The 25,981-nt window shown below is 55.6% G+C and overlaps 1 protein-coding gene across 16 annotated transcripts in view; it reads left to right on the plus strand.

The window, feature by feature from the left end:
* Positions 1-4,393: 4,393 nt before the first annotated feature.
* DNM1 (dynamin 1) overlaps positions 4,394-25,981 on the plus strand; it is a 44,118-nt gene continuing 22,530 nt past the window's right edge. For 14 of the 16 annotated variants that reach the window (XR_008506779.2, XR_008506777.2, XR_008506778.2 and 11 more), the window contains exons 1-10: positions 4,394-4,658; positions 18,403-18,476; positions 18,795-18,944; positions 19,230-19,433; positions 19,626-19,724; positions 19,822-19,982; positions 21,035-21,177; positions 21,305-21,440; positions 21,620-21,687; positions 22,824-22,962. Coding sequence is in view for 13 of the 16 variants with exons in the window: in XM_054509438.2 (XP_054365413.1) it covers positions 4,498-4,658; positions 18,403-18,476; positions 18,795-18,944; positions 19,230-19,433; positions 19,626-19,724; positions 19,822-19,982; positions 21,035-21,177; positions 21,305-21,440; positions 21,620-21,687; positions 22,824-22,962 (1,335 nt within the window). In the remaining 3 variants the exon portion in view is untranslated. Of the gene's footprint in view, positions 4,659-18,402; positions 18,477-18,794; positions 18,945-19,229; positions 19,434-19,625; positions 19,725-19,821; positions 19,983-21,034; positions 21,178-21,304; positions 21,441-21,619; positions 21,688-22,823; positions 22,963-24,579; positions 24,719-25,981 lie in introns of all 16 variants that reach the window. The other 2 variants (XM_045883253.2, XM_054509439.2) reach the window with 2 other exon arrangements.

A 25,981-nucleotide genomic window follows, 5' to 3' on the forward strand; every position in this document is an offset into this window, starting at 1 on the left:
TCCCTCCCAGGGTGGGCGTGAGGATAATATTCCGTAATGCTTAGCGCTCGCACTTGGCACAGAGTGAGCTTAGCAAATTGCTAAAGTAAAAACAAACAAACAAGAAAACTAAAAATAAGGCTCATGCTGGTGATTCTGTGTTGATTCATCTTTCTGAAAAGCAATCTGCAAATTCTTTATCAAGATTCTTGAGCGGGGGTGGGGGGGCGCCTGGGTGGTTCAGTTGGTTAAGCGCCTGCCTTCGGCTCAGGTCATGATCCTGCAGTCCCACATCGGGCTCCCTGCTCGGCAGGGAGTCTGCTTCTCCCTCTGACCCTCCCCCCTCTCGTGCTCTCTCTCCTTCATTCTCTCTCTCTCTCAAATAAATAAAATCTTTTTTTAAAAGGTTTATTTATTCATTCGAGACACAAAGATACAGAGAGAGAATATGAGCAGGGGGAGAAGCAGAGGGAGGGGGAGAAGCAGGCTTCCCGCTGAGCGGGGAGCACGATGCGGGGCTCGATCCCAGGACCCTGGGATCATGACCTGAGCCGAAGGCAGACTTTTAACCATCTGAGCCACTGAAGCGCCCCTCAAATAAATAAAATCTTAAAAAAAAAAGAAAAAAGATTCTCGAGTGTGTTCTGCCCTTTGAGCTGGTAACCCCTCTTGTAGGAAACGTGCCCAAGAAAATAATCAGAAAGGAGAATTTTTAAGGCCAGCAGGTCATTCATGGAAACATTATTTATAATAGCTGCCTGGAAAGTAATCAACTTTAGGGGAACAGCTAAGTAAATCATGCTGCCTGCCTCTTAAGGAGTAGCATACGGCCATCAGAAATTATGCTTTCAAAGGTTATGTAAACACCCACAATATGATGTGAAGTGAACTCAGCAGGCCACAAAATTGCATACACAATTATGATCCTGGTTTTGGAAAAAATAAATATATGTGTGTAGTGGGTCGTGGGGGGTTTTCACTTTCTTTCCTTTTTTCTAATTTGCTGTAATTGGTTTGGATGACTTTATCATGGGGAGGGAATGGAACATTTTTTAGAATGTATATAACTTTGTGCTGACTCCTTGAAGACCAGACAAGACAATGGCTGGTAACTCCTTGGGGACTCTGTTCAGGGCAAGACTCCTGTTAATTGCTTTTAACCAATCCCTTGCTGGCAAAGCCCCACAATGGACTATGCTCAGAGGGAGAAGGGAGGCCCTGTCTCTTTGCATCTGAAATGAAGTCTGAGGCTGTAGCATCACCTGGAGGCCTCTTGCCTCTAATTTGAGCTGCACTTTTATCACCAAATAAACTCTTATGCTCATATAGATCCAGTTCCAGACCTATTCTGCTCCAGGAATCTACCCGTCTCTTCCCCCGATGCTACCACAGAGCGTGATTATTACAGTTTGGAAATATATTTTAATGCCTGATAGCACAAGCCCCCAACATTATCATGCTTTACAAAAAAATTTCTTGCCAATTCCCAATTGTGTAAAAAATTTTTTCCAGGGGCGCCTGGGTGGCTCAGATGGTTAAGCGTCTGCCTTCGGCTCAGGTCATGATCTCAGGGTCCTGGGATCGAGTCCCGCATCAGGCTTCCTGCTCCTTGGGAGCCTGCTTCTCCCTCTGCCTCTCTCTCTCTGTCTCTGTCTCTCATGAATAAATAAATAAAATCTTTAAAAAAAAAATTTTTTTTTCCAGGTGAATTGTGGAATGATTTTGTTAAACCCCTCCCCCCACCCCCTGCCAAATCTCAAGTGCATATAATAATATATATCAGAGCTTCTTCCACTCTGATGTGCATAGGAATCTCCTGGGGCTCTTGGTTCTTGTTAAACGTAAGTTGTGATCCAGCAGGCCATGAGCAGAGCCTGAGATTCTACATTTCTTTTTCTTTCTTTCTTTTAAAATTTTATTTATATATTTGACAGAGAGAGAAAGCACAAGCAGGGGGAGCAGCAGAGGGAGAGGGAGAAGCAGGCTCCTTGCTGAGCAGGGAGCCCCACATGGGGCTCGATTCCAGGACCCTGGGATCATGACCTGAGCCGAAGGCAGCTGATTAACCGACTGAGCCACCCAGGAGCCCTCTTTTTTTTTTTTTTTTTTTAAGATTTTATTTATTTATTTGACACAGAGAGAGAGCATAAGCAGGGGGAGCTGTGGGTAGAGGGAGAGGAAGGAGCAGGAATCGATGCAGGGCTCGATGCGGGGCTCGATCCCAGGACTCTGGGATCATGACCTGACCCAAAGCTTAACCGACTGAGCCACCCAGGTGCCCCAAGAGATTCTACATTTCTGACAAACTCCAGGTCATGTCCAAGCTGCTAGTCTGGTACCAGACCTATATAGTATGATCCCATTTCTGTAAAAACAAAATGAAACAAAATGAATATATAGGGAACAAACTAGAGAATAAACACCATAAAAGCTATACATAGTGGTTATCTGTGGGTGGAAGGATGACCAGAAGCTTTGAAATATTGTGTAAAGTCTGACTTTTACAGTAAGTTTCACTACTGTAATTAAGAAAAACAACCCAGCTGTGATGGCGCCCCTCTGGGCAGACATCTGCAAACTGCACCCCCTCCCCAAATTAATGGCTCCACTTCAGGCTTCATCTCTGCCCTCTCTGGTTCTCAGAGCATAATAAAGGGCTGGCTCTAAGCAGCTTCTCAGGATGCACAATGTGTGTAGCTGATGGTCCAGCTGCCTGGAAGACTCAATCAGTTGGTTAGATCAAATTCTCCCGAGCACCAAGCCAGGGCCACGCCCCTCATAGGGATTCTAAATCTCTCATTATCCCCATTACCTAGATTAGAAAACCGAGGCTCAGAGACAGGAAGAGACCTGGATCACCCAGCTTGAACAAAGCCCAGGGCCTGCTCATTTTCCTCTGCCTGCCTGGAAAATCCCCTGCCCCCAGATGTCCATGTGGGTCACTCCCTTACTTCCTTCAGGTCTCTGTTCACTTTTTACCAGAGTCCTACTCTCACCACGCTAAACAAAGAGCAACACTACCCCTGCCCCAAACTTCCCCAGCTTTCTTGCTTTCCAAAGCACCCATCACCATCTGACAGAGTCATATTTATTGGCTTGTTGGTGCTTTGTTCCTCTTTTTCCACATACGGGTATAAGCCACACATGGGTAAGGACTTTGCCCATTTGCTCATTGCTTTATCTCTGGGGTCTGGCATAGGACCTGGCTCAGGTAATATGCATTAAACTGGTGAGTGAATGGTGATCTCTGATTCCCAGGGCACTGTTCTCCCAGCAGTGCTCCCCCACCCCACCCCCCCATTCACATACAGGGTGACCTGCTGATGCCCAACAGCACAGGGTTGGCTGGCCTCTCTTTCCTAGCCTCCTTGTGGGCAGTCCAAATTAGGTTCCTCAGAATCAGAGGTGGATGGCTAGGCCTGGGGCCCACAGCCTCTCTATGTGAACGGGATACGTAGGGTAGGGCTATAGGAGTCCTAGATTTGAATTCCGGTTTTACCACCACCCTGATGGGTTGGAGCAAAGACTGACACTCTCTAGGACAAGAAGTCCCAGCTCTTCCAAGAAGGCCTTCCAAGGGTCAGGGCCCTGGCACTTGCTATTCATTCAGTCTGGCCTACTCTCCCCCCTGATCTGCCTGTGGCTGGCTCCTTCTCATCATCTAGGTCTCTTCTCAAATGTCACTTCCTCAGAGAACCACCCACCTCCTCCCAGGCTAAATGGGCCTTTTGCACCCACACAGGTATCTCTCTTCTAAACACACCCTGTTTACTTCTTCCATCACTGTTAGTGTAAACTATTTTCACATTTACGATTTCATTTACCTGTTTCTTCATTTACTGTCTGTCTCCACCACCCCAATGTAAGATCTGAGGGTAGAGACATTGTCGGTCTTGTTCACTGTTGTATCTCCCCTGCTGCTTAAAACAGGGGCTGGCTTATAGTAGGTGCTCAATAAATATTTGTTGAATTAATGTTCTGTCTCCTTCTAGAACAGGGAAACTGAGGCCCCAAGGCAGGAAGGCCATGCCGCCATGAATAAGTGTCAGAACCTAGAGTAGAAGGCAGTGAGGCCGAGTGGAACTCCAGGTCAGGAGACGTGACCTTGAAGGAGATCCATCTCTCTCCAAGCCTCAGTTTCCTCCTCTGTAAGATGGAGTGAGACAGCCATGACCACTATCCGAGAGGCCCGGTACTAGGAGTGAGACCTTGCCCATTTCCAGGAATGATAGCTGCAGTGCAGCATCAGAGCCCCCCAGGCACGGCTCAAGCGCCCCAAAAGCCGCAGATGGAGAAAACTACAATCTCCATGGTGCCGCAGGCGGCACCTGCGCACAGCGGCCAGCCCGCAGCGCCGTGAGCGCCCTCTGGCGGCATCCTGGCGCAGAGCTCCGCTCGGCTCACGGAGGGGCGGGGGGGTCCGCGGCGCAGGCAGTCGGAGCGCGCGGCTGCAGCGGCGGAGCAGGAGCCGGGAGCCGGAGCGGCGGCCGATCGCAGCCCGCGGGGCCCGCTGCAACCATGGGCAACCGCGGCATGGAGGATCTCATCCCGCTGGTCAACCGGCTGCAGGACGCCTTCTCCGCTATCGGCCAGAACGCGGACCTCGACCTGCCGCAGATCGCCGTGGTGGGCGGCCAGAGCGCCGGCAAGAGCTCGGTGCTCGAGAATTTCGTAGGCAGGTAGGAGCGGCGCGCCCCGGAGCGCGGACGGCCCCCAGCCCGGGTCCCCGGGCCTCCGCCCCCGGCCCCGACGGCGCCGCGACCTCGCAGCCCTTGGCGCTGCCCCCGCGGACGGCGCGCCCCCCGCCTGCAGCCAGACGGAGGGTGCCCCCCCACCAGAGCCCCTCAGGGGCGGCAGCGCCCCCCGCTTGTCCGCAAACGTCGTCAAGCCACCGGCCACGGTATCACGCCCCCCTCCTCCGCCACATCCTTTGGGGAAGGCGGCGCTCTGCTAAGAGACCCTGGGGTGCCCCCCCTCCCCCAGTATAGGCACCAAGGGGGCCTGCATTACTCAGCGCCTCCCTTCGGCTCCCGCGGCCCTCGGAGCGGGCAGCACCCCAAGGGCAGTGCTCCCCAGCCCTAGGCTCCACGGAAGACAGCTCCCTCCCCCATGAGGATCCCTGGATCGTGGCTAGGGACCCCCTCCGCAGCTGTGTCCCTGGGAGAGGACACAGCCCCCGGACATCGAGGACCAGGCACAGCCTCCCCCCTCACACACACACACCTCTGCAGCTCCCGCCGCCATCCGTGCGCAGCGCGGCGGCGGAGCGGGGGGGGGGGGGGGGGGGGTTTGGGGGTGCTGCAGGACCAGGAGGGGGGTGGCCGTGAGACCGTTTCCGATCCTCTTGCGAGCCGCCGGCACCTGGCTCCGCCGCCGCCCCTGGATGGGGGGCGCCTGCCACCGTCGCTCTCCCCCGGGCCTGGCAGAGGGATCGTAATGGAGGGAGAAGGCGGCGGAGGGCAGAGATGACTAAGACAGGGAAGCAGGATGGCGGGGAGGGGGGAGCCATTTGCACAGCCTAATCCCCCTCCTGCCTCTGATCCCACAGGGCGCTGGGAGGGCCAGGTGGCGGGGAGTGGGGGGCAACCGCAAAGACAAAAGGTCCTGGGTTTAGGGGGGCAGATGGGGTCGTGACCCCCCTCCCCAGGATCCCCAGAGAAAAATGGAGTCCGGGATGGCTTTTTGGTGCTGAGGAGGATGGTGCTCTCCCGGGAGGGGGATGGGGGCTGAGCAGACAGGGAGGAGGCACACTGGCCTCCGGCTCAGGCATCTCCCTCCCTCACCTTCTTCAGAAACCCTAGCTTTCTCCCAGTGACCTTCCCCGCAAAGGAAGCAACTGGCCTGTGAGAGAGGGAAGCAGAGGCCCCTCCCTCCGAGGGGCAGCAGTTCCGAGGGGACATCCTGGGTCCAAGCCAGGTTCTGCTGTGAAGCCTCAAGAGAGTCATTTGCCCTCTCTGAGCCTGTTTCCCGACCTCTAATAAGGACAGTTGCACTGGATGGTTGTTCCTGCCCCTCAAATCACCTGGAAGCCCAGTGCCAAGCCTGGGGCTAAAGGGAAGGGTTCTGACTGGAGCAGTGTATCTGGGAGATGTTGGAAAGCCACCATGGGGGCGGCTGGGCCCATCTGGTCAGCAGCAGGGGAGGCCGTCTGTCTCTTGGGGATGGGCTCCCACAGAGCCCCCCTCCTGCTCACACGACCCTCAGAGCTGCAGAGACAAACAGGCAAGAGATACAGATGGGCCCCTTCCCTGTGGCCCAGCAGTCAGGGTGAGGGGGTGGCGGGGACTCTGGACACAGCAAAGCCCAGAGGCCTTAGTGCTTTAAGAAACACGCACGGAAATGCAGCCCTTTACGGTGTACAAACCATATTCCTACCTTTCATCCATAGAACATTTGCTGAACGCCAGCTTATTCCAGGCTGTGTGCTCTGGGCATGAGGTGTGGGGCGGGGGGAAGGTGACCTCAGCCCCCCTCTGCTGAGCCCTTCTCATGTGCCCCACACCATTCTCCACAGGATGGCTCACAACAGCCCCGTGAGGCAGGTACCATGATGCCCATCCTGCAGCTGAGGGAACAGACCCCAAGGTGAGATGCCTTGCCCAAAGTCCCCCAGCCAGGAAGGTCAGCATCTATTAGATTCCAAAGCCCAGGTTCCTAATCTCAGTCTTGAGAGCCTCTGAGAGCCAGGCCCTGAACTGGGCACAGGGACATGCAGGCGCGTGGGCCTCCATCTTCCCTATCTGTAGGATGGGACCACGGACAGGGCGGTGCGGGACTCCAGGGAGTTCATGGGTGTAAACACCCTTTTGTAAACATGTGGGAGGGAGCTGTTGGTGGTCAGTTAGGCTTGGGGACCCATGTGTGCCAGAGCCAACCTGGTCCCTGTCTTCCTGGAGGTCACTGTCCAGCCGAGGCAGGGGCCGGTAAGTAGGCAACACAGCAGGCCGGTGTGGCCACAGCTGACTTGGGCCCCTCTTAGCTTGTTGAGTGGAGCAGGATGTGGACTGTGCCCCCAGAGGCCCGGGTCCTCTCGCTGCCCCCAGCACCCCGGGGCCCTCTGACAGCGGCCTTGTAGGAGGATGCGCCGGGTGTCCAGGAGGAGGGCTTGGCCTGAGGTGGAGGAGTGGGTGGGAAAGCGTTATTTGATCCTCATGAAAGCTAGAGAGGAGGCCACAGCTGGGCCACCCAGAGGGAATTCAGTGGGGCCCCTAGCCAGCCCCGCCTGCTCCCTCATGGGCTCCTGACCTCTCCGTCTAGGGCTGGGTCCCCAGACCCATGAGCATGGAAACAGCCGCTCCATCTCCCGGGGCTTCCCAGGAGCCAACCCCCCACAGAGAGGAAGTGGAAAAATACACCAGAGGGACTAGAGGCTGCCCCAGGCCAGCCTGGGCTTCTGGGCACCCCCAACGGCCCTGCTGTCGGCTCTGCAGTGGATGGGGCAAAGCAGCTGCCGGGACCCTGCTAGGACTTGTCTGGATCGATGCTCTTTCTTCATCCCCCTTTTACAGAAGGGAAAACTGAGGCTGATTCATTCAGTCATTCAGACATTCGTGGAATGTCCACAGTGTCACAGCGCTGGAGAGTCTAGGGTAGAAAAGACAAAAGCTTTGCATTCAGAGGGGAAACTCTGAAATAGTAAACACAGGAGCACGTATATGAAGAAGACAGAGAATGTGGTCAGTCCTGTGGAAGGGAAAAGGGAGGTCAGAAAGGGTTTCTAGGAGGGGGTAGCATCTGAGATGAGAAGCCATGGGACTGAGAAGCATTCTAGGCCGAGGGAACAGTGAGTGCAAAGGCCCTGGGGCAGTTAACAAATTTGGCGTGTTCAAAGAACAGAAAGGAGCCACTGTGGCTGGTGTTTGGTGCGCAAGGACAGCATGGCATCAGAGAGGTAGGCAGGGGTTGGATCTACAAGGCCCTGAGGCTCTGATGAAGAGTTGGGTTTATTTTCATTACTGCCAGAAGCTTTTAAGTAGTGGAGCACCTTGAGCGGATTCCACCAAGTGTGTAACTTGGGGAGGGGGCGGGGGACAGGTGAGGAGGCTGATCTAGTGCGCAGGCGCTGATGGGGGCCTGGGCCAGGACTTTCCCAGCGGGGAGGGGGAGAGCGGTGGGGTTCAGGGTACATTTTGGAGGAAAGTCCCACATGACTTGCTGGTGGATGGGATCTGCAGGGTGAGGAAGGAGGACTCGAGGATGACGTCAGTGTCTTTGATTCTGGGTGGGTGTTGGTGCCGTTACCGGAGGACGGGAGGAGCAGTTTTGGGGGGGCAGGGGTAGGACCAGGAGCTCGATTTTGAGCATGTTGAGTCTGAAGTGTAAGGTGGGCAGTGTGTGGTGATGCAAGCTGGAAGCTCAGGGGAAGGCGGGCTGGAAGTGTAAATTTGGAAGTCATCCATGGCATAGAGGTGGGATTTAAACCCATGGGAGTAGATGAGATCATCTCGGGGTGAGTGTAGACAGAGGAGAGTGGGCAGGGCCCCAGGACACCCCAGCATTTTGGGAGCAGATGCCTGCTGCCCTGGGCCACCCGACTTTGTCTGTCCCTGGCTCCGTGCCCCCTCCCTGTGACACCTGTCCAGGACCAAGAGTGGGCTGTCCTGGGACAAGCTCTCAGGCTATGCTCCCCTCCCCTCACTCTGGTGCCAGGTAGGCTAACAAATGGGTAGCGCCCACCCTCCCTGCCCCCTTGGCCCCTGGGGAGGCTGAGGCCAGTGGGAACGCAGCAGAGGGGCTGAGGGCTCAGGCTCTGGAATCGGACCTGGGTTTGTAGCTCAGCCCTGCCATTTATAAGCTGAGTGACCTTGGGCATGTTTCTTAAACCCTTCTCAGCTCCTAGTTTCTCATCTGTAAAATGGGGATAATAATAGCACGTCCCTCTTGGGACTGTGCTGAGTGTTGAGATAATGCCCACGAAACTCGGGGTAAGGCCTCGCAGAGAGGATGTGCCAGGTCTGTTCCGCCTGGACAGAGGGGCAGGCTGGGAAGCAGCTGGGGTGCAGGTGGGGGCAGGGGGCCTGGTGAGTGGGCCTATGCCCAGAGCCCAAGGGGTGGCCTGAGAGGCAAGGTTTTGGGTTTCCCTAGTGACTCTGCCTACCCCTGACCAGGCTCCCTGCCTCCTACCAGTCTCCTTGCACCTTCCTCCATGTTCTCATCCCAGCGTGGGCTTGGTGCCAGTCTCTGGCCTCTGAGAGCCCCTCTCTTGGTCATCCCTGGGCCCTCCGGTGGGGGACAGCCCACTCCCCATTACTAAGCTCTCATCTTCTGAATACTTTGGGATACATCTTAGTGGTTCCAATTCCCAGACTTGGAGACTGAGGCCAAAGAGGATTAGGGGCTATCCTGAGACATCCTAGGTGGAAAATTACTGATTGGAGAGGGCAGAGGGCACTGACATTTGCTTCTATTGAAGGGAGGGGTGCTGTCAGGGGGGCAAGAGAAGGCCCCCTGAGGCGGTGGCCTTGAGGCTGGACCTGAACAAGAAATGGACCTGGTCAAGCAAAGGAGTGGACACACCCCGGGTGCAGGGTCCCATCTGAGCAAAGGCCCAAGAAGAGAAGGAGCCCAATGGGTTTGAGAACCCAGACAGAGGACAGTGTCGCCGAGGGAGGAGTGGAGGCCCCAGTGAGACCAGGAGAGTCAGGAGACACCTGTGGCCCCTCAGCAAACACCCACACCCAGAGAGCCGACTCCCTGTGCTCCAGCCTCCATGTGCTCAGAGCGAGCACCTGCCGAGTGCTGAACACACACAACCAGACTCACCTGCTCAACCCAGGCCAGAGAACATCTTTTCCAAACCCCCACCCCACCCACTGGCCCCAAGGAGTCGGGAATGAAAGGTGACTCTGGCAGACTGCATCTGATCCAGGCTCCAGTAGAATCGAGTTTCCCTGACCTTGGCTGGGGTCACAGGGTCAGAACCTCGGGGAGGGGGGGATGCCGGGGGTAGGGGGGGCGGCGTGGAGGAAGCCAGTCTAGGGCCCAGTGTTATCAGGTGTGGAACAAGAGCAGAAATGGAGGCCCACGTGCCAGATGTCTATATATTCCAGTTATAAATCAAGCTAAGGGACCTCCTGCCCTCCCACCTTGACAAACACACTTTCATAACAACCTGGCAGACTGGGTTTGTTATGAAACCCAGAACTGCTCCTCAGAGTTCTGTGATGGGGTATGGCATTATGGGGACAGGTGGCCCCTCTCCCCAGGCTGCCCCTGTCTCTTCTTACTCCATCCTGCACCAGAAGGGGCCTCCCGGGCTCACAGGCCGACACCCCACCCTCACATCTGAGCTCCATCTGAGGTGCCAGGAAGGATCCCCACCCACCCACCTTGGCAGGGCAGACCCTGGAGGAGGGCTTGAGACCAAGAGGGAATTCCAGAGCACTCAAGTGTGGCCTAGGAAGGGTGCATAGGCTCCAGCTGGGCACCGACCCTTGGCCCCTGGGGACCCCTTGCTCTAGAGATCCAAAGAGGGACCCCTAGAGCATGGGGCAGGGGTCCTGATTCCCCATGTCCAAGGGCAGTGCTGATTATTATTTTCTTGGAGTCAACAACCTGTTAGTTGGAGGAGCAGACTATTATCCCCTGTTTTCAGATGGGGACATGGCTCAGAGAGGGTAGAGACCTGCCTGAGGTCCCACAGCAATGGAATTAGAGGCAGGACAGGCAGGACAGGAACGGGTACCAGTCCCCTGCCTCGTGTCCGTCCCTCTTCACCCCCCCTGCCCACTTGTGCACAGATCACACCCCTCAGCTTCTCCTCTGCTCTCCTCGGTTGTCTCTCTGGATTCTGACCCCTCCCCGGACTGAAATCCAGCTAAGGAACAAGAGCTGTATGGGGTCGGCTAGAACTATTGCAGGCACCAGGAAAAAAGACTCTTGGCCTTGGAAGGTGGTCAAGGCAGTCTCCTAAATGGCATCTTCTCACTGCCCTGGCCAAAGGCTCCGGGACCAGCCTCCCCTCCTGGGTCATCCTCCCCGTGCGAGTCCGGCCCAGGCCCTGTGGATCCTGCCCCCGGTCCGCCCACCTCTTTGTAGCTCAGTTGCCCCCTCCTTTGTCTTAGCCCCTGGGGTGGCCTTCTCTCGTGCCTCCATCCCGTCCTCCGCCTGACAGCACAGAAACTCTCTATGGCCTCCCAATCTGACCCTCTCTGCTTAAAGCCCTCTTTGGCCCCTGACCTCCAAACCGAGCCCCTCGCTCCTGAGTTGAGCCCCTGAGACCTGCCTGCCTTAGCCAGCCCCACTTCTGCCTCTCCCTGCGGGTCCACCCTAGTATCTTGCAGGTCATGGGAAAAATGCCCCCTTCACTCTCCTGGCATATGCTGTCCTCATCTTCATCATGCCCTCGTCTTCCTCCTTCACTGGCTCATCCTCTGAGTTTCACATCAGCCAACACCACCTTCCAGGATGCCTTCTCTGACCACCCTCTCCTCCTATGACCTGCCCCTCAGTGTGTGGGGTAGGGCTCAGTTTTCTCCCAGGACGAGGGGCTACGGAGGAAGAGAGAGGCCATTGCCTTGGGCTCCTGGCAGCAGTTCCAACCACGGTTATATGAACATTTCACCTGTTTATTAGTGCCTCCCCTTTCATCTCTCCAGCTCAGATGCATCTGATCTGAGCACAGGGAAATGAGGCCACCAGGCAGGATGTGGAGAAAATTCTCAGCAGGTGAATGCACACTCCCCTCTGACCTGAGTTCCAAATTTGAAGGAACACAATGCACACACAGGGCACCTAGCCCACGGGCGCTCAGGTGGCTCATGGCGCCACCAATGGACACCCTCCCTTAGAGCCTCCCACAGCCAGGATCGCAGGGCATCCCCTCAGCAGCCCTAAGGAGGGAGCTGCTGGCTTGTGTCCCATTTCACTAATGGGGAAACTGAGGTTCAGAGCAGGGATATAATTTAGTGGTGGAGCTGAGATTCTTTTGCATCGAGCTACTGGTGATAAGAAATAAGGATCCAGGTGTAGCTCTGTTATCGAATGACTTGGGAAATGCCCTTGATGAGCTATTAGGCAAACATAGCCGCTACATAAGTGTGGACTGGAGCCCAGTGTGTGTATGTGGGCACGTGAGGGGTCTCTGGCCGTGTCTCTGATCACAGCACCCTTACACAGCCACGCGAGGATCAATCAAGAGGATGGGGGGGGTAGGGGGCGCCTGGGTGGCTCAGTCGGTTAAGCATCTACCTTTGGCTCAGGTCGTGGTGCCGGGGTCCTGGGATCGAGCCCCGAGTCGGGCTCCTTGCTCAGTGGGGGAGTCTGCTTCTCCCTCTCCCTCTGCCTCTCCCCCTGCTTGTGCTCTCTCTCTCAAATAAGTAAAATCTTAAAAAAAGAGAGAGAGAGAGGATGCAGGGGGTGTGCCTAGCAGCCTCAGTCAGTATAACATGGGACTCTTGATCTTGGGGTCGTGAGTTCAAGCCCCACCTTGGGTAGAGAGAATACTTAAAAATAAAATCTTAAAAAAAAAAGAGAATGCAGATTTCTTAAACAGCTTTATTGAGGTATAATTTACATGCCATAAAATTCACCTGTTTTTAGTGCACAACTCAATGATTTTTAGTGTATTTACAGAGTTGTGCAACCATCATCACAGTCTAATTTTAAAACACTTCCAGCACCCCAAAAAGAAACCTCGTGATGATGCAGATTTTCAAGCGCCCGGCAGAACCTCTGACCAACAGTTGGAAAGCCATCAGTGTTTGCCATGATTATTATTGTAAATGATAAAATGTTTACAATGGTGGTCCCCAGGGGCTGGGATGATGATTGTTTTGTTTTTTTTTTTAAGATTATTTATTTATTTATTTGACAGAGAAAGACACAGCGAGAGAGGGAACACAAGCAGGGGGAGTGGGAGAGGGAGAAGCGGCTTTCCGCCGAGCAGGGAGCCCGACGCGGGACTCGATCCCAGGACCCTGGGATCATGACCTGAACTGAAGGCAGACACTTAACGACTGAGCCACCCAGGTGCCCCTGATGATTGTTTTTTATTTTTAAACATTTTGTGTATTTTCTGAATATGTTTTAAAAGGGAGAACATATGATTTTTACAGGTAGGAGGCAAAAGAGAAATCTATTTCCATCTTGAAAATATAAAGTCATCAACACTTGCAAGGGAGGGAGGGAAAGAAGGAAGGAAGGAAGGAGGGAAGGATAAGGAGGAAGGAAAGATCATCGCTTTTCTTTAGTAGGGAAAATGGTTGCTGAGGAGAGAGTTTGCTGGGTGCTGTCCTACCCAGCCACCAACTTGCGCTATGACCTTCGGCAACACTCTTCCCTGTCTTGTGCCTCAGTTTCCAAACCTGTACAATGAGAGTGATTTTGGGAAAACTAGAGGGGCTTGTCTTCATTTTTTTTTCAAAGGTTTTATTTATTTATATGAGAGAGAGAGAGTGCGTGAGCACAGAGGGAGAGGGAAAAGCAGACTCCCCACCGAGCAGGGAGCCCAATGTGGGACTCCATCCCAGAACCCCGGGATCATGGCCTGAACCAAAGACAGACACTTAACCGACTGAGCCACCCAGGTGCCCCCAGGAGCTCACCTTCAAATCATTCTTTTGGCCAGCAGGGCTGCCCCGAGTGCCAGCTACCTTCCCTGCTCCATGATGGGTACTGGGGCCACTGTGGTAAATGGGACCAGTCCAGTCCCTGCTCTCAGGACATCAGAGCATCAGGGGAAGCCAGGCCAGGACTGTCCTGAAATGTTCAAACCTCAGCTGGAAATTCATGGTCTGTGTGATGTGGGCATGCCTGGGCCCTCCTGGGGCAGTGGGAACAGAGAGGGACTTGTTGCCTGGAGGCTGCCTCACCTCCTCCCCACTGTATTTCTTGGCCCACCCCCTCCCTCGCCTCCACCCTAGCTCCGTGCTTCAGAAGGCACCTCAGAGCCGGCCTGCCTCCCTTGCTTCCGCTTTCAGGAGCAAGATTTGGCTGGAAATATCCTGGTGCCCCCGCCCACTCTTCTGGCTGGCCCCCAGGAGACCCACCTTCCAACTCCCTCCCTGCTGCATCGTTTGGTGGGGGCCCAGCCTGTGTTCTCAGCTTGCCCAGCAAGTTATGTTATTTATAATCATAATAGCTACCATTTCTTCAGGCATCAAGGTATGTGAGCCTCACAGCAACCCATTTTACTGATGTGGAAACTGAGGCTCGGAGAGGTATGGTCACTTGTCCACAGCCACACAGCTCCTGAGTGGCAGCTCTGACATTCAAAGCCAGGCCTGTCTGAGCTCAGAGCCCGGGGAAACAGGAGACTTGGAAGGAAGGTGGCTGCTGGGTGCGCGCCAGACCGAGCCCGCTGCTCCTTGGTGTTTGCATTCAACAGGACCTGGGAAGCAGGATCCCTGAGCTCTGGCCCCAGATCTCAGGTCCTAGAGTAGAGTAGGGGAGGGTCACTTTGGGCCTTTGGTGTACTTTCTCCAGACCCCTCTGGGTAGGACAGTGCTGATTCAGACACGGAGCCTGTGGCCCTTGGGGTTCCTGAGAGGTGTTTAAGGTGTTTACTTCATCCTCCCTGTGCTTCAGGTTTGAAGGTTCCTCTGCAGATGGCAAGGCAAGGCCTCCTCAGGAAACCACCATCTGTCCAGAAGGAATAGGGAGAACTGGCATGCCGCCACGCACCCCTCCTACATGGCTCCCGGGGCTGGTGGGCCCAGCACACTTTTCTCTGTCGTCCCTCAGCCTAAGCAGGAGCTGGGTGGGAGGTGCGGGGTGGCACTGGCTGGAGGCCAGACCGGGCTGAACCCCCACTTTAACAGAGCGCCATGGGACAGTGTGTCCAGGTGGAAGGCAGGAGCTGTGGAGCTGTTCAGCCATGCTTGCTCCCTGGAGCGTTGCCTGAGCACCTACCATGGGCCAGGCCTGGGGTGAGCACGGGAATCCGGCAGGGAGCAAGGATCTCACAGTCCGGACGTGTGAACCAGCCAGTGCTCTTTGCTGCCTGCCCAGGCGTGGGGCCCTGGTCCCCTCTCCACCACCTCTCCCGTCACAGCTCCCTGCACCTCTCTGGGCCTCTGTCCCCTCCTCTAGACAATGATGGAGGAATGACATGGTCTCTGAAAGCTTCTCCTCCTCAGGGTCTATCATTTGCCCCTAACCTTTCGTGGTCAGAATCCCGAGATCCGAGTCAGTGCCTGGAGGAGGTGGGCAGAGCGTTCTGTGGGATCTCACATTCCTTGCTGAAATTTGGGAACTCTCCTAGAGAGGGGGCTGAGAGCAGGCGGCACCCTGGGCAGCCCCATGGAGCTGCTGAGGGCCTACTATGTACCAGGCCTGGGCTACGCTCTTTGCATGAAAAGCCTCCACGGACCTTCTTGCAGCCCACATGTGGTCGTGGATGACGCCCAGTTTCTATGATGCTGGTTTGCAGCTGAAGGTTTTGAGGCCCAGAGAGTGAGGCCCAGACTGCCGAATGGCCAAGGTGGGATTTGAACCCAGGGCCTCTGCCTGGCATTGGCTCCTAACCACTAAGCTTGAAAGGGAATGTGAGGGGCGCCTGGGTGGCTCAGTTGGTTAAGCGACTGCCTTTGGCTCAGGTCATGATCCTGGAGTCCCGGGATCGAGTCCCGCATCAGGCTCCCTGCTCGGCAGGGCGTCTGCTTCTCCCTCTGACCCTCCTCCCTCTCATGCTCTGTGTCTCTCATTCTCTCTCTCTCAAATAAATAAATAAAATCTTAAAAAAAAAAAAAAAAAGAAAGGGAATATGAAAGTGACATGGGGTTCATGTTTAAAATCCAGATTCCCTCTCCCTCACCCCTGCCCCACTAGCTCCTAACGCAGCGTATCTGAGGAACATGCATTTTAACAAGCTGTGAGGGCCTCACTCTGAGAACCTGGGCTGGGACAGAGATGGGGCCTCTCCCCACCCAGGCACCCCCATCCCCACCCTGGCCCCAAGAGATCCTGGTCTGAGGAGGGGCTCTACTCCCACACATAGCCCTGCCCCTCTAATCTCTGCTTCCCATAAGCTTCTTGTCCTTTAAGTAGCCCTGGGGAGGCAGTGACTTGGAGAAGCCTGGCCCAGACCCCTGACCACACCTCCAGCTGGGGCCTGGGCTCCCCGTACCCTCTATACAGCACCCCATTGGCCTCCAACCTGCAGGTCTGCTGGGGCCAAGTGGGTCCATCTGTGCAGTGGGGCTGGGGCTCTCAGGGAAGAGCTCCAGGGAAGGTCCATGTCTCTGCGTGGGGGGCTTTCTGTGGGGAGTCCCATCCTTCCCAGCTCCTCCTGTAGTTTCCATGGCAACTACTGTTGCCATGGTATTGCTGGGTGAGGAGCTGGTGGGGGAAAGGGTGGACCCCAGGCCCCCATGCCCACCCCAGCCTCCCTGAGAACAGATGTCCTATATACACAGCCCTGGGGGTTTCCAAATACTAGAGAGTCACCCCCCAAAGGAGTGAGTAAAGGATGGGAGAGGTAGAGACAGGAGCCGCCTCTCCCCCTCCCCACCGACCGCCTCGTTAATCCCCTCCTTCTCTGCGCTGCCTGGTGCCTCTCCGTTCCAGCACGTGTCACACTGCATTGCATTATGTTTACTTGTCTCTCTCTCCCACCACACTGTGAGCTCCTCCTCCGGGTAGGGAGCTGTCTGACTCATCATCTCGCATCCCCAGGGCCCAGCACAGGGCCTGGCACAGAGCAGCTGCTCCCAAATATGTCCTAGATGGAATTTAATTGAATTACATAAAAAGCCAAGTCTGGCTTTTTGGGTTGAAGGAGGAGCAGAGTTTGACAGGAAACTTCCTAGCCTCTGGGGCCCAACAGGCCCTTGGGGTTGAATCTGAGCTCTGCCATTCCCATCCGGGTGACCTTGGACAGGTCACTTCACCCTGAGCCTTAGTTGCTTCATCTGTAAAATGGTCATTTCCATGTCAGAGCCCTGTTTTGAGGGCCAGGGGAGTCAGTCAGCATTTACTAAGTGCCTCTTATGTGCTAAGCCTTGGGCTAGACAGTGGGATCCAGTGGTGGACAGATAGATGCTGGCCCTGCCCTTCTGAAGCTCAGTCTTGCAAAAATGAAAAGTGCTTGCCTAGCACCTGGAAATGATGAATAAATGCAGGATTTGTCATCCTTCTCCTTCCCCATAGAACTAGCTGACTCCTCCCTATTTGCCTCTAATCTCCCCAGAGGAGGGGCAGGGCAGGAAGAGGTCTCCCCAGGGCCCCAGAGGAGGCCTTGAACCCAGGAGCTTGGGCCTACTCTGTTGTGCCTGGGACCCTCCTGGCCGGAAGGGGATGGGGGTGGTCCAGGTCAGGCTCTGGGCTGGGAGTAGGAGACCTGGGTTCTTCTCGGGCTCAGTCCAAATCCTGTAGGAGCTTGAATGTCTTTTCCCCTTCTTGGGCCTCCATGTGCCTCTCCATGAATGAGGTGGCCAGCTGGATCCCTCTAGTCCCTCAGGCTGTAGCCTGCTCCCCGCTTTCCTGCGTCCTGGGGATCCCATGACTGCAGTTCTGACAGCCTGGCCCCTGAAGAGACCTCCGCCCTCATGCTTGTGCTGGCCTGGGTGGGGCCGAGGGTGGGGGTGGATATGAGAAGAGCTGACAGGACAGAGAATAAGCACCCACAAGAGCTAGCCAAAAAGACAGCTGAGGTTGACATTGGCACAAGAAGATATCTGGGGTACAGACATCAGGTCTGGGGCAGTGACTCGGGGACCCCTCAGGTCCCATCCTTCAAAGACTGGGTCTGCAAGGGACTGAAGCGCATGGAGCTCTCACAGGAGAGTCAAACAGATCTGTGTCCAGAGTCTGCTCTGCTGGATACGGACCGCGCAGCCTGAACACCTCTGAGCCTCAGTCTCCTCATCCGCAAAATGGGGACAGTAACAGCACCTACCTCACAAGGCTATTGTGTGGAGTCCATGAGGTATTGCCCACAAAGAGCCTGGCGTGCAGTAGGCACTGAAGAAGCATGAATTTTTTCCCTTGCCTCCTCCTTCCCCCCACCCCTCCTCATCCTCAACCCCAGCCAGATGGGGCCCCCTGGGAAGGGGAAGTGAGATGCTGCCCTTCCCCCACAGCGGAAGGGAGGGGAGAAGGTGCAGCTCTGTTTCCTTGAGATCCACTTTGTGGCCACTGGACAATTGGGCACCCCGTACCACAGTTGAATGGCAGTGACTCGGTTGGCACATGGACTTCTTTTTGGCCCAGAACCAACACAGGGCATCCCTGAGAGAGATCTGGGGGTTATTGGTCTTGTCTGTTGGCAACTCACATGCATAAATCTGTGACTCAGGGTACTTGGGGGAGGTCCTTTCCACCTTTCTCAGCTGCCATCTCCCCTCAGTGACACGAAACCCTGGGGCTAAGGTGTGGTGGGCACTTTGGGAGAGCACTGGGGCTCCCCATGGCAGGACAGGTGCCCCCAGGACAGAGGGAGCCTATTCAGGCCTTGACCCTCCTCTCACTCCCAACTCATTGCAGGGACTTCTTGCCCCGAGGGTCAGGCATCGTCACCCGACGCCCCCTGGTCCTGCAGCTGGTCAATGCCACCACAGGTACGTGCTCTCATCCACCAGCAGCCCCCCCCCCGCCCCCCGGCCTCCCCAGCCTCCCCACTCTATCCGCAAGGAGAGGTCCGGCCTAGCCGCTGAACTTGCTTGCTATGTGACTTTGGCCCTGGATTCCCCGTCTGGACAGTAGAGATAAAAATGCATAACGGGGACATGGCGTTGTTGTGGGGAGGGAGGAGAGAGAAGGCAGTGTTTGGGGGTGTTTGGGGTCTATTCCCAGTGGAAGATGGAACCCACGTGGGTTCCAGGTTAAGATGCTTACCCCTCCACCGTTCCCCCCCACTCCACCCCATTCTGGGGCAGAATATGCCGAATTCCTGCACTGCAAGGGGAAGAAATTCACCGACTTCGAGGAGGTGCGCCTGGAGATCGAGGCTGAGACAGACCGGATCACTGGCACTAACAAGGGCATCTCGCCGGTACCCATCAACCTCCGCGTCTACTCGCCACACGGTGAGGAGACGTGGCCCCGCCCCGGGCCTCCTGGCCCCCTTGCTTAGCTCCGCCTCCACAGCGACCCTCTCCTCTGCCCATCCTACCCCCAAGCTCCATCCTGCCAGGACTCTGCCCACCTCTGGCCACGCCCCTAGCGGGCCCCCGCTTTAGCCCCTCCTTTCCCTAATCCGTTCACCCGCCTCCAGCTCCCAAGCGGATCCTCTCTAACGGGCCCGTTCCTTAATCCGCCCGCCCACGGCCACGCCCCTTGCCTTGAGCCCGCCCTCTCGCCACCCTGTCCAGTGCTGAACCTGACACTGGTGGACCTGCCCGGAATGACCAAGGTCCCGGTGGGGGACCAACCTCCTGACATCGAGTTCCAGATCCGGGACATGCTTATGCAGTTCGTCACCAAAGAGAACTGCCTCATCCTGGCTGTGTCCCCGGCCAACTCCGACCTGGCCAACTCTGATGCTCTCAAGGTTGCCAAGGAGGTGGACCCCCAGGGTAGGTTCCTAAGTGCAGCAGAAGTGCAAGGCCCTGGGGCTCTTCTTTCAGTGCCAGGAGGAGCCACTCTGTGCCCGGGTGAAGGACGGTGTGGGGAGGGAGATGGGCAGAGCAGGTGGCAGTGGGAGTGCTGGTGGTCTTGGTGTGAGGGTGAGTACAGATGCAGACGACCCTCTCCTGCTGGCCCCCCAGGCCAGCGCACCATCGGGGTCATCACCAAGCTGGATCTGATGGACGAGGGCACAGATGCCCGTGACGTGCTGGAGAACAAGCTTCTCCCCTTGCGCAGAGGTAGGCAGGCTCCTCCCCTGACACGCTCCGCTGCCCCTCTCCTTCACCCCACCCCGAAGTCAGGGCTGCTTGCCCCTGACTTCACCCCCTTCCACAGGCTACATAGGGGTGGTGAACCGGAGCCAGAAGGATATCGATGGCAAGAAGGACATCACGACCGCCTTGGCCGCTGAACGCAAGTTCTTCCTCTCCCACCCGTCCTACCGCCACTTGGCTGACCGCATGGGCACACCCTACCTGCAGAAGGTCCTCAACCAGGTAGGAGCTCAGGCCTGGGGAAAGCAGCATGAGGACAGAATCATTTAAATACGTTTTGTGAGGGTGGCCCACAGAGGCGTCCTCATTGTGTGTGTGATGATGGAAGGGAGGCAGCGGGGAAGGCAGTGTGGTGTAGGGGCAGAAATGGGGACTCTGGACACCACAGGCCTGATGCTCCAGCTCTCTGAACCTCTGTTTTTGCATCTGTAAAATGGTGATGTTGGTGATAAAACAAGATCATTGTGCAGCTTCAGGGAGATACTGTGTATGGGGACCTAGTCAAAGCGAGCCCCCGAACTTGAGAATCACCCTACCGGAGGCCTAAACGCAGAGGGGACAAGGGGGCAGCCCTCCAGACATCCCCGCCCCAGACACATTTCATCTGGCCCTCATGGTGTCTAAAATTCAGCTAATTTCAGATAAAAATCTAGACTCTCTGTTTCTATTGAAAATTACGTGGGGTGCCTAGCTGGCTCCGTGGGTAGAACATGTACTCTTTTTTTTTTTTTTTTTAAGATTTTATTTATTTGACAGAGACACAGCGAGAGAGGAAATACAAGCAGGGAGACCTGAGCAGGAGAGGGAAAAGCAGGCTTCCCACTGAGCAGGGAGCCCGATGCGGGGCTCAATCCCAGGACCCTGGGATCATGACCTGAGCTGAAGGCAGACGCTTAAAGACTGAGCCACCCAGGCGCCCCAAGCATGTACTCTTGATCTCAGGGTTGTAAGTTTGAGCCCCACAGTGGGCGTAGAGATTACGTAAAAATAAAATCGAAGGAAGGAATGAAGGAAGGAAGGGAGGGAGGGAAAATTGCATTATTCATCCATGAATTCAGCTCATACACCTACTGTGTGCCAGGCCCCAGCCTCAGCAGCTTTGCTTCTCGTGGGCAGGGCAGTGGTGGGCAGGATCATGGCTGCCTTCTACCTCTTTCAACCTCACCACATCCACAGGTCCTCTGGCATCCTGGCCCCTGCTTGGCCCTCTGGGCATCTGCGTTTGTGACCATGGCCTTAACCCCTGTCTCATTCTGCGCTCCCCCCACCCCCAGCAACTGACCAACCACATCCGGGACACACTGCCGGGCCTTCGGAACAAGCTGCAGAGCCAGCTTCTGTCCATAGAGAAGGAGGTGGAGGAGTACAAGAACTTCCGGCCTGATGACCCAGCCCGCAAGACCAAGGCCCTGCTGCAGTGAGACCCCCCCCCCAGCTCCTGACTCCCCAACACCCAGCAGCTCCTCAGCACAGGGCTCACCCAGGGCTCCCTGCACAAGGCAGCTGCAGCCCCCTCACGCCTTCCCACTATCTCTATCCCCCAGGATGGTCCAGCAGTTTGCCGTGGACTTTGAGAAGCGCATTGAGGGCTCAGGGGACCAGATCGACACCTATGAACTGTCAGGGGGAGCCCGCATCAACCGGATCTTCCATGAGCGCTTCCCCTTTGAGCTAGTCAAGGTAGGGCAGTCTACCAAGGGGCGGGGGTTGGGGGGTGGCTTAGGACTACCCACCCTGCCCCCCAGGACTTTCACACATACCTTTGCTGACCTGGGGCCCAACCCTGGGAGTGGGGCATCTGTCTTGGCGTTCCAGGAGCAGGAAGGCCCTGACCAGCTGTCTCTTGCTCTCCTACACAGATGGAATTTGATGAGAAGGAGCTCCGAAGGGAGATCAGCTACGCCATCAAGAATATCCATGGCATTAGGCACGTATTGGGACCGGGGAAGGGGGCTGAGCCCTGGAAGGCAGAGGGTCTGGTACCAAGGCACAGGGAGTGATGAAGTGAGCTGCCCTCAGGAAGGACAAAGGGCCTTCGTCCCCAGTCCCCTCCACCCTTTCTGGCTCCCAGCTCAAATAGGCTTGAGCTGGGGGAGATGGACTGGAGGCCTGGGCCACCCCCTCCCTGCAACCTGCTGTCTTCCCTTGCTGTCCCTGGAAGCAGGGCCTGGAGGCTGGACCAGCTGGGCAGAGCCCAGGACATAGGTAGCTGGGGAAGCATCCTCTGGGCTTGGGCCCCCTGCCCATCCTCAGGATGGGACAGCCTCCCCAAGTCCTATCCAGGTAGCTGCACAAAGCTGCCAAACCACTGGGAAGGGCCTGGGATGGAGTATCTAGGTATTGGTCTGTGTCCTTTTAGGATGGGACAGGGCCTCTCAACCCTCCAGACCCTCCCATAGTCTCATTAGCCCCAAGTGGGTCCCATTCCACATCACTTCCCTCCTTCTAGCCAACCCCACGGCCTTTGGAACAGGAAGGGGGACTGGAAAAAAAGATGGTTCCTTAAAAGCTGAGCCCCCTTCAGGGACCCAGATCCACACTGTTCATTCAACAAGAAAATTTAAAGCACCTGCTATGTGCCAGGCAGTGAATGAGACCAAAATGTCCCTGCGTTTATACAGGTTCAATTCCAAGGTTTGGCATGGAAATTACAGACTGATAACTGCATTGGCCACGACACAGGAAAAAAAAAACAAAAACAAAACTCTTCTGGTCTTAAAATAAAATGTTTTATTCCCAGAAAGGCTCTTAAAAAGAACCCAGTTTGGCAGTTTTCATACTATGTCTGGCCATAGCACCTTTTGTATGAACAGAATCTTCAGAGGAAGCAGGACATACACGACAATTACAAGCAGACCTTGTCTTGCCTGAAAGAGCGTCAATGGAAAGGCCTTCATTAGAATCCCTCCTGCCTGTTTTACAGATGAGGACACTGACGCCCAGAGAGGGGGAGTGGGAGGACCCCAAGGGCAGAGTTCAGGGGGTCGGGCAGGGCCCTGGCCTGACACTCCTGGCAGGAGCTGGCCTATGACACTGTGCCCTTCTCCCGCTCCGGGCGTTCAGAACGGGGCTCTTTACCCCAGACATGGCCTTTGAGACCATTGTGAAAAAGCAGGTGAAGAAGATCCGAGAACCGTGTCTCAAGTGTGTGGACATGGTTATCTCGGAGCTAATCAGCACGGTTAGACAGTGCGCCAAGAAGGTAACTCGGTGGCCCGGGCCAGCCCCCCCCACCTCTGCCTCCATCCTGCATTGCTGCCAGGCGATCCTTTCCCCACGCCCCCCACCGCCTCCTTGGTAGCATGTACAGACCTCAGCGGGGTGGGAAGGCAGGCCACCACAGACTAAGACGGGGGGTCTCTCTGAGGGGGCCTTACCCACCCCTTGGCCCCCAGGCACAGGGATTAGACATTGATAAGACCCGTGTGATGGTGGCTATTCATCCTGAGAGCCCACCAAGAGCTCCCCCAGCTCAGGGAGAATAGGCCTGGAGGGACCCTGAGCCCCCTCCCAGCTTTGGGGGTCCCCTTTGGGGGCTCCAGGGAAGGGTCACGGGGACACCTTGGCCCTGCAGACAGGTGAGATACAGGGCCTTCTTGGGTGCTGCTCTGGGGGTCTGGATGGCTAGAGGGGTACAAAGGACCCAGGTCTAGCAGGTACCCTGACTCCCCACTATCTTTCATTCTCACCCCAATCTCACTCAGGACTCTCACTCAGGACCCTGCCCTTCCCTTCCATCCACATCCAACCTTCCAGGGACAGAGTCCTCTTCCATCTGTTACGTCATCTGAGCTTCACAGAACCTCCCAGGGAGGGCAGGGCAGGGAGGAGGGCACCCATGCCACAGCAGGAAAACTGAGGCTTAGGAGATCAAGCGGCTTGTCCAAGGTCATATAAGCTAGCAGGTGGCGGAGCTGCTACTCGAAGCCAAGGCTTTGGGCTCCAAATCCGGTACTTGTTTGATTCCACCCCCAGCCTCCCTTCCTTGCCTCTCCCCACTGCTGCCCTGGCCCCTCTCTACCACCACTTCCACTCTTTCTGTCTTTCCTCTTCTCTCTTTCTGTCTTTCCCAGCTGAATTCCTCCAGACCCTTTTGGAGGAGAGGCAAAGGATGCCCCTTGAGGAGAAAGGGAAGGGCAGGAGTAGAACCAGGAGCTGGAGAGTGGAGGTCAGGCAGCTACACTGCAACTCCAGGAGGCATCATCTGCACCATGGTCTATGCAAATGGAGCCCCCTGGAGTTGGGCAGTGCACAGCCTGGGCAGCTAGATGCAGCAACCCTGGTGGAGGTAGGGAATCGCGCCAGGCTTTGGATTCAGGATGCAGTGAATGCAGGAGGTGTTGGCAAACCTTGAATTGAACAGAATGGGTGGGTGGAGTCCTGGCCTGGGTCAGCCCCTTAGGAGGACCCAAAGGCTGTGACAAAGATAGCATTGGAAAAGACAGACAGGGCCGGCTTGGTATAGCTGAGGAGTGGGGGGGCCAAGCCCTGGGCAGAGGATCTGGATTCAGTAAGGGGCCTGTACAGAGCGGAGGCTTGGTCCCTCAGAAGCCCCCCACCCCTTACCCCACAGAGCCCTGGGGGATACTTGGCAGCACCTGGGAGGTGCCGACCCCGGGTGGCGGTAGGGGGGGCCGGTCCCACACTCACATTGTCTTCTGTTCTCTTCTCTTTCTCTGTGTCGGTGTCTCTCTCTCGTCCCCATGCCTGTGCCATCCTCCACCCCTGAATCCTGGCTCTGCTTGGCTTTCACTGCCCTCCTTTCCCCACCTGCCCACGGCTGTTCCTCCTCCCGTCCCCTCCTCCTCCCCGGGTGCAGGACGGGCCTCTTCACACCTGACCTCGCTTTCGAAGCCACAGTGAAAAAGCAGGTGCAGAAGCTCAAAGAGCCCAGTACCAAGTGTGTGGATATGGTAGTCAGTGAGCTCACGGCCACCATCAGAAAGTGTAGCGAAAAGGTACGACGGCCGCTAGGGCGGGGCTGGGCCTGGCCGTCCCTTCCGCATGGCCATGGACTCCCGTGGGCAGAACCATCTGCTGAGCAGGCCTGACAGCCTCTCGGCCACCCACGTGGACCCAGACGCCTGTGCTGGCCGGATGATTCCGGGCCCTTAGGTTTCGTGTCAGCTTATACCCCTGGGCCTGCTTACACTTATGATCCTTTTAGGCCCCCATCTCGCTAGAAGACTTTGCTTCAACCCAAGCATCCTCAGCGGCCCCTTTTGACCAACAAGAATTACAATGGTGACGATGAGGAGAAGGGGATGACTGATACTGTGGAGCACTTATCATATGCCATGCACTGAGCTAAGTGCTCATCTTCGTTAACCGACTTAAGCCTCCCAACGACCCTAAGAAGTGGGTCGTGTTATCCCCATTTTACAAATGAATAAACCGAGTCTCAGAAAAGAAGAGCAGAGTGGGATTCAGATTCAGGAAAAAATAGATAGCTGAAAAAATAGATCTGGGATCCAGGCCTCCTGGGGTGGGGGAAGCTATCCCAGTTCCTCCAAACCAATTTGCCTAAAAGCATATTGGATTACTTACTTTATGGTAATCCGTATGCGTTCGACAGGGTCAGCCTCTTTTGGGTCTGTGACCTGTTAAATGCCTTCTTCCTATTTGTCTACTTTTGGGCATTCTGAGGATTTTTAGCCAGATCTTCTGAAGGCAGTTCTTTCCAGGGGAGTTCGTGAGAATCAGGTGCCTGGGGGAGCCTTTCCAGGATTCAAACGCCCCTGCCCGGCAAGCTGAATCAGAATCTCAGGGAGAGCCCAGCTTTGCCTGTACTTGAAAAAGCTCCCTATGCTGGGTGGTGGGGGCACTTCTGCCTCAACTTCATGTTGCAAATAAGTTTCACGGGTTTCATGGCTCGTGCATAATTAGTCACGTGCGCCCCTTTCCTTATCCTGGCTCACTTTGCCCACTTTTGTGCCTAATGTGGACAGTAAGCAAATTAGCATCCACTCCAGGCCAGTTCCAAGTGGAATAAAATCTGGGCTGGACTCCCCATTGCATAGTATTTACCATGACATCTGAGTCACGGTCCCACTGCACCGTGAATACTCAGCAACACAATCTTACTTTTGTTAAACTTTAAAAAACACCAAGTTTATCTTAAGCTGCCTCAAATCTCTTTACAAAAGAAGACAAGATATAACTAAATTTTTTTAAACTTCAGCTTTTTGTTATAAAACTAATACCTTCTCAATTTTAAACAT

The sequence above is a fragment of the Mirounga angustirostris genome, unplaced genomic scaffold (assembly GCF_029215605.1).
Source record: "Mirounga angustirostris isolate CCGP_5_RB_7025 unplaced genomic scaffold, mMirAng1.0.hap1 SCAF_15, whole genome shotgun sequence".
Taxonomy (NCBI): Eukaryota; Metazoa; Chordata; class Mammalia; order Carnivora; family Phocidae; genus Mirounga; species Mirounga angustirostris.